Here is an 8,278-nt window from a genome sequence, read left to right on the forward strand (position 1 = left end):
GAGTACCTGGGAGAAGCAGAACCTTGGAGATCCGTTTTACTGGACTTCATGGGAGTTTTGACCTTCTCTGGCACAACCAGACTTGTGCTCACATCTCCAAACATGTCCTGGTCAGTGATTTCCTGCCATGGAGGAAAGGAAACAGCAAGGGTTACTTCCCTGTCAATGACCACCTAGGAGCCTCATGGGTCCTGAAGGGGCCCATCACCATCACAGAGAAAGTCAGTCACTTGCTCTCTTTTCCTCAGAAGCACATGGTTCTGCAGCTTACCCAATGTGGAAGATTTCCACATTGTGGAAAGTTTAATTTAACTGAGTATACCCACTGTGCTGGGCACAAGTTTAACTTAACTGAGTATACCTACTGTGCTGGGTACTGTCTCTTGCTATTCTATCTGTCCTCTGCATTTATGAGCTATGTGTCAACACACAAACCTGGATTGATGATCTGGACTCTTTAGGTAGGAAGGAGAATTTTAATCAGGAAGTGACATGATTGGAATTTCATTTTGAAATGACCTCTGTGCAGTATGAACCAAAGTTGGGCAAGAGTGGAAGCTGGGTTTTCAGATTGCTGGTGAACTATAACGTGCAAATGGAAAGCAAGTTTTATTTATTTATTTATTTATTTATTTATTTATTTATTTATTTTTTGGACAGCAAGTTTTAAATTAACCTTGTATCAAGCCTAACGTATGGTTATATACCAGATCTTTAATGTAGCATTATTTATTATAGAAAACATAAGTCTGAAATCATTCTTTCTTGGACTCCATTCAACCACCAGGTCTCACTTGAGGCTAATGCATTGTACATCCCCAGATGGTATGTGGTTAAGGTTCTCTGCTCCATCCCACCCATGGCTAACCTCCAATAATATATTCTGAGAGGCCCAGTTTAGACGTCCCCCTCCAGTCAGAATCACTGTCCTTCACTGGGCCTTCACAGAGCCTCTGCACCAGGTGTGCACAGATTGGCTTTCCTCCTGCAGAGAGGCATCTTGACGGCAGAGACCATGGCGTTCTCACCTTTGCATCTTCATTGCTCAGTACTAGAGCTGCCCAGGAAATGTGTGAGGAGTCAATGTCTAAATTTGGCACCTCAGGCAATTCATTCCATTTCTTTAGGGCTTGGCCTGCCCTCCTGGGCAGCTCCACAATCTTAGCGGAAGGACTTGACCAATAATCACTTAGAAATTTAACATGTAGGCTGCCTGCTCATTCTAGGAGCCACATTGGAGGAAGGAATGGTTTTTCAGGGGAAGATGCTGGTTATCATCTCTCAGAAGTAAATAAGGGTGACAGATAGTGAGAAGTTATCTAAATTAGCATTTAATCAGATCTAATTAAAGAACAGAATGGGGAAATTTCTGGTTTGCTAATTTGGGGAATGATCTGGTCTTCAGGGTAGGTTACATTTCATGGGTAAGGATTCCAGGAGAAAAGAGAACACAGGACATTCACAAGTCTACAGATGTAAGCAAAATTCCCAGGGTGGTCCTGAAGGTCTTTTGGCTTTTTTTCTAAAGGCACAAAAACTATGTTAGACAAGGGACTGAGCGGCACATACCAGAGTATCTGTTTCAGTCAAGCTGTCATCTTGATTTTTAATCCAAGCAGATTTGACTTTTTCTAGAGCAGCCAATTCCATCTGCAAAAATTATAATAATTAGTCATCACCAATCCAAATAACTACCATTCTAACTGGTTTTCTAGGTCCCTAAGAAGCTTAAAATACTTCCACTTAGTTTGAAGACCTCATAAAATCTTTGGAATTTTCATCTTATAAAGAGCATGTTTTTGTGAAAACCAAGTACCACAAGGGTCAGTTATTTCTGTAATTGTTAAATCTGTAACACAGTGAGATGCAGAACCCAGCAGTTCTGACTCTCACAAGATGTTACAGGTAAGAGAAGCTCAAAGTTTAGACAGCTTTATATGGGATCCACAAGGTCTCTGACTCTGGATGCAGTAAACACCCTTACCCAGGATGGACATTTGGGGCCTCTTCTGCTTGTCAGAAGTTGCTAAGAAGAAGGGAGAATCTTTGACTTTGAGACTAAGGACATACGTGATAGCCAAATCTATCTTGCTTGGTAGAAATGTCTACAAAACCCTCAAAACAAATGAATATACTAAGCAAAAAGATACCCAATGCTAGGCCATTGAAGTGTGAATTAATCTGTTTCCAACTCTTACTAGTATTTCTTATAAACATTAAAAATTTACTTTGTAAATACCGATACATAGAGCTAGATTTTTCGGTTTTGCTAATATTGTTTCTGGCTGTGCAGATGTCAATGTCAAAGTCAGGGGAATTTGAGGGTTGTGGGTCTTAGATGTAGGGAAGGTATTAGCTTTGGTGAATCTATTTGGAGACCAGGGAGTCAGGAAAGATCAAAGATATCCTACTTCTTCCTAATCACTCAATGTCCTTCCTTTGAGTAAATTAAGTAGTACTGAGAAGCACTGGGCTTATAAGTACAAGGGATCACTTGGCAAATTCATGAACAAGCAAAACAAAAGTAGGCCCTCTGTCATATTCTACACCATGGTTTTTTCACCTTAGCCCTGTTGACATTTTGGGCCAGATCCTTCTTTGTTGTGGGAGATGTGTCCTGTGCACAGCAGGATGTTAAACAGCATCCCTGGCCTCTATGCATTAGATGCCAGCAGCAGCACTGCCCCTGCCAGGTGTGATAATTAAAATGTCTCTAGTCATTGCCAGTGCCAAATATTCCTTGGGAAGGAGGCAAAAATCACCCCTGGTAGAAAACCACTGCCCTAAACCATCTACAAGATTAAACCAACATACTTTATCCAGACCTTATGACTCCAGATCTTGAGATGGTTTACCTCAGATTACATAGCTAGTTCATTTCACATTATCTATATGAATAACCAATGTTAACAGAGTCCAGAATTGTGGGAAAGTCTCAGTCAGATCTAAGACTGAAGATGGGGGCACATCGGTGGCTCAGTAAGTTAAGCTCCGACTCTTGATTTTGGCTCAGATCATGCATGTTTTCAGAGTCATGAGGTCATGATCTCAGAGTTGTGAAATGGAGTCCTGCATCGAGCCCTGTGTCATTTTTTTTTAATTTTTATTTTATTAGAGCCCTGTGTCAAGCTCTGTACTCAGTGAGGAGTCTGCCTGAGAGTCTTTCCCTCCCTCCATTCCACCCTACCTCCACACAGAGCCATGCTTTTTCTCTCTCTCTCAAATAAATAAATAAATCGTTAAAAAAGACTGAAGATGATTTCACTCAATTTTGGATCTCAGTATGACAAATGAATTAAACAGACTTGAGAGAATGAATTGGGTAATAACACTATTTTGTTGGAGGGTTTTAAAGTAGTATGTCCTGTTGTCAAGTCCTGTGACAGAACTGTTTCCATGGTAAAGTTGCAACAACTTTCACTTGGATTGGGGTTAGAGGGAAGCTGCTGGCTATTTACTGACTCTACCAGATGTTCCAAACAATCCCATTAGAAGCAAACTCCCAATTCTCCAATTTCTATTTCTACAAATACGAAGGGCTTCTCTCACCCCAGAACACCAGCTGTGCAGTAGCTGTGTCTAATTGTGTAGTACTGGAGGCAGATGCTAGCAGTCTAAAGCACTCTACTCTGCCCATGGGGTGATGCTGCAGGAGGAAGGGAAAGTGCCCCTATGCGGGCGAGGGGGAGCAGAGTGGGGTAGTATTTTAGGCTATCATTTTTATGAAGTCTGTAGTCTGTAACACCATTATTTATTGTGCAATGGAACAACTTTTAGCAGCAGGCAGTCTTGGCTGAAGGGCTTTATCTCTTGACCTCCCTAACTGAAGCATTGTCAAAGCCTATTGCTATCAACTTGGAAAACTAAATTATCTTGCTACTATGTGCTCAGTCTTGGGAAAACTCAACAATGCTAATAATTTTTAAAAATTATTTGACAGAGAAAAAGAGAGAGAGAGAGCATACTTGAACAAGCATGGGCAGAGAGGGAGGGAGAGAATTCCAAGCAGACTATGCCCTGAGTGTGGAGCTCCATTGGGGGCTCAATCTTCTGACTCTGAGATCATGACCTCAGCTGAAAGCTTAACCAACTGAGCCAACCAGATGCCCCAACAGCTGTAATAATTTGTATCAGCAGAAATTCCTTCTGATTCCAGTGATAAACTGAATCCTCTGAAATTTGGGGAAAAAAGATTAAGAAAAATAAATAACAACACTAAGAAATCAGAGAGAGAGACAGACAGAGAGAGAGAGAGAGAATAAAAATTGGATAGCATGTGCACACCTGCCTACATATGCACAATCTTAGTATTTTTTCCCTAACATATTTGGAAGTTCTCTGTGTAAAAGCATAGCCTCGCTTTGTAGTTCCCGAAGTGCCTTTCATACTAAAGGATTCCAAAGTTCCACATCCACATCAAGACATATGGGGCTCTTCAAAATAGAAATATCACAGAGAATCAGCTAGGCAAGTTTGAAATCTAGCCAACAGAACCAGGATTTGAAGGACTCACTAAAAAGACATCTAGATTCTAGCAATTTCAGGAGACCAGAACTGAAAGGGTTTTAACAGACTATAATGAGAAGAGCAATAGCAGCTTCCGTTCACTGCATGCTTTCCATGTAATAAATCAATCCATCTATCCATCAAGCACCACACTAGAGGACTGACTTGCATTCTCTCATTGTATCTTCACACTGCCTTACAAGGCATGTGCTTTTTATAGGTACTTTATAGATAAGGAAATGAAGGCCTGGCAACTGCCCCAGATCACTCAGTCAGTGAAATGATGGAGTCAAGATTCAAACTCAGAAGTTGACTCCAGGGGATGCCTGGGTGGCTCAGCGGTTGAGCGCCTGCCTTCAGCCCAGGATGTGATCCTGGGGTCCCGGGATCGAGTCCCGCATCGGGCTCCCTGTGTGGAGCCTGCTACTCTCTGCTTAGGTCTCTGCCTCTCTCTCTCTCTGTGTCTCTCATGAATAAATAAATAAAATCTTAAAAAAAAAAAAAAAGAAGTCTGACTCCAGAGAACATGCTCTCGGCCCAGTCCCGTCTTGCCTCAAATGAATGTTATGTGTGGACAGGGACCCTTATGCCATCATATTGTAAAGACTGATACTCAATTGATTTTTGAGCTAACTGGGCTGCTATGCCAACTCTAAGGCACTTGAGGCTCAGAGCTTTGGTGGTTTTCCCCTCTAAATCATGTTAGCCATGTAACTGAGACTAAAGTAGAACTTACAGACCCGTTCTGTCAACCCAGAAATACCTTCATTAGTATAAAACACTGTATCACTTTAATAACAATGATCCCTAGCCTTTACTGAGCATTCATTATATATTAATAATTTAACTGCATTTTATTACAATACTCCTCGTTCTGCATTCCTAGGACACTATGAAATATATTTCTCCTTCATCCAGGTCCCAGGTTGCTCTCTAGAAGAGTCATCCCTTATATTTATATTTAAGAAGGAATCTAGCTGTAGTGGTCAATGATCTGTCCACGTGGACACTGACAATTCAGCAGGGCCATTCAGCAAGCAGCCCTTTGAGAAAGAACAGCTGCAAGCCACATAAACAGTAGGGTGAGGCCTCAGGTCTGGATCAGACTGCAGGGTCTACAAGTAGCATGTCAGAGGCTTCTCTGTTGGAGGGATTCTGCTCGTGGACCACAGTTTTCTTTTCTTTTTCTTAAGATTTATTTATTTATTCATGAGAGACACAGACTGAGAGAGAGAAGCAGAGACATAGGCAGAGGGAGAAGCAGGCTCCTCGCAGGGAGCCTGATGCGGGACTCAATCCTGGATCCCGGGATCATGACCTGAGCCTAAGGTAGGCACCCAACCACTGAGCCACCCAGATGTCCCTGCAGTTTTCTATCCCACATTTCCTCACTAATACCACCTGCTGCCTCTGTCCTAGGGCCAGACAGTGCTCACTGTGCACTTTATTTTTAAAAAGATTTTATTTATTTATTCATGAGAGTTACAGACAGAGGCAGAGACACAGGCAGAGGGAGAAGCAGGCTCCATGCAGGAAGCCTGATGTGGGACTCAATCCCGGGATTTTGAGATCACGCCCTGAGTCAAAGGCAGACGTTCAACCACTGAGCCACCCAGGCGTCCCTCACTGTGTGTGCACTTTAAAACCAGGAAGAGGGGGATGCCTGGGTAGCTCAGTGGTTGGGCGTCTGCCTTTGGCTCAGGGCCTGATCCTGGAGTCCGAGGATCGAGTCCCACATTGGGCTCCCCATATAGAGCCTGCTTCTCCCTCTGCCTATGTCTCTGCCTCTGTGTGTCTCTCATGAATAAATAAATAAAATCTAATAAATAAATAAATAAATAAAACCAGGAGGGATCCCTGGGTGGCGCAGCGGTTTAGCGCCTGCCTTTGGCCCAGGGCGTGATCCTGGAGACCTGGGATCAAATCCCACGTCGGGCTCCCGGTGCATGGAGCCTGCTTCTCCCTCTGCCTGTGTCTCTGCCTCTCTCTCTGTGTCTCTCATGAATAAATAAATAAAATCTTTAAAAAAAATAAAAAATAAAAAAAATAAATAAATAAAACCAGGAAGGGGGATAAGGTGGGAGGCAGCCCCACCTGGTGGCAGCGAGCAGTAAGGCAGCCCATGAGCCGACCCATGAGCTACCAGAGTCTGCAGACACCTGCCTGGGACAGGGGGCCGCCCATGTGCAGACACAGTGCTTTTCAGGGGATGGAGTGCCTCACATGCTTCACGTATCATTTCCTCACAATTAATACCTATTTGCAAGGTCAGTTTTGTATGCCCTTTGTTAGAGTGTAAAGAACACGAGGACTTAAAGGATTCAGTTTCTGGGCTTGAAACAGTAAACTATAAACACTAAAACACTAAAATCATGCACATCTTCCCTTTAGTTGTAAATGAGGGGAAGAATAGCTTCGCAGGGTCTGACGTAGATGCAGCATCTGCCCAGGCTCTAACAGCTGATCCACTGCGAGGGAGAGCCTTCCCAAGCAGGGACAGAGCATCACCCAGGATCATGTTGCGCTCTTGTGGTCCTACAGGAGACAACTCTTTCCTCTTGATCACCAGGCAAAATGGAAACCTGCCTGCTAAATTCCTAATTCTTTGAGGGCACTGTCCCCCTCTATGAATAAAGACTAGGTAGTGTCTCTGAACAGACCCTGTGGGCTTCCTGCTCCTTGTTGTTCTTTCTCTACCTGGAAAGCAGAATTGCAGGATGCCACACTCCCAGCTACCATGTGACAGACGATGAAGGAGAAATTTGAAGTACTATGCATTCTGAGGGGGAAAGCTCCAAGTCATGGCAGGAACTGACCAAAAAAGAATATCCAAATAGCCACAGCAATGCCCATAAGGAGAACTAAGCTCCCAGCTAGGACTTTGATTAGGATACCCAAAGTTGAAACAAGATGAGACTGCTCTTCTGAGGTCACAAGATGAGCCAAGAGCAGAGTGCCCAGAGGGTTAAGCCCCAACAGTTCCCTGGTCCCTCTACCCGACCCCCATAGCCATTGGTCTTGCTCACAGGGCTGGTGGTGTCTTTGCCGAGGCTGCCCTTGCTGTTGAGGCTGCCAATCTCCGTCTGTGAGCTGGACTGCGACATCCCCTCAAAGAAGGGCCTGCAGCGAAGAAGCACAGCCAGGGTCAGTGGCCACCAGGGCTCAGAGCAGCAGCTCATGGAGAGCTGGGTAGTGATGGTGTTCAAGATAGATTGACAACCCGGGCGTGAAGGATGCCCACTGAGGAAGGGCACAGCAGAGGGTGGACAAGCAGGACCTGGACCATAGGACTCCAGACTATCAGGACTTTTGTCAGCTAGAGGCAAAAACAGTGATCTTTATCCAGACAGCTGGAGGTTCAACAAGGGTGAGGAGCCAAGACACCTTGATGATGGAGGGGAAGTAGGGGAAGGGGTCTAGGAGATTGGTTTGGCTTAGAAAGGAGAGATGCAGGGAGTAAATTTGGTAGAGCAGGTTTGGCCCTCACTTGAGCTTGGGCTTTGGAGTGCTAAGGATGCTCTCTGTCTCCTCCATTTCAGGGCCACTGTCGCTGGGATTATACATTTCCAGACTATCATACAGTTCATCCAAGTCCTCTTCCACTTCTCGTATCTGCTCTCGGGATACATGTTCCAGCCCAAAACCCACCTGTAGGGGAAAAAAAATCTTTGAGTTTGGGGTTACCTCTATTAACAACTATGGTAGATGTGCAACTCTTTCCTCCTAGACAGGTACCAACTGGCCTCCTTAACTAGTTAATCCTCCTTAAGAG

At 44.2% G+C, this 8,278-nt stretch overlaps 1 protein-coding gene across 2 annotated transcripts in view; it reads right to left on the bottom strand.

The window, feature by feature from the left end:
* LOC112659442 (phosphofurin acidic cluster sorting protein 1) overlaps positions 1 to 8,278 on the bottom strand; it is a 161,451-nt gene that overhangs the window by 34,777 nt on the left and 118,396 nt on the right. For both annotated transcript variants that reach the window (XM_049096879.1, XM_025446243.3), the window contains exons 9-12: positions 7,994 to 8,154; positions 7,533 to 7,626; positions 1,570 to 1,650; positions 7 to 122 (exon numbers count right to left, since the gene is read on the bottom strand). In XM_049096879.1, the coding sequence (XP_048952836.1) occupies positions 7 to 122; positions 1,570 to 1,650; positions 7,533 to 7,626; positions 7,994 to 8,154 (452 nt within the window). The remainder of the gene's footprint in view (positions 1 to 6; positions 123 to 1,569; positions 1,651 to 7,532; positions 7,627 to 7,993; positions 8,155 to 8,278) is intronic.

This window comes from Canis lupus, chromosome 18 (genome assembly GCF_003254725.2).
Source record: "Canis lupus dingo isolate Sandy chromosome 18, ASM325472v2, whole genome shotgun sequence".
NCBI lineage: Eukaryota > Metazoa > Chordata > Mammalia > Carnivora > Canidae > Canis > Canis lupus.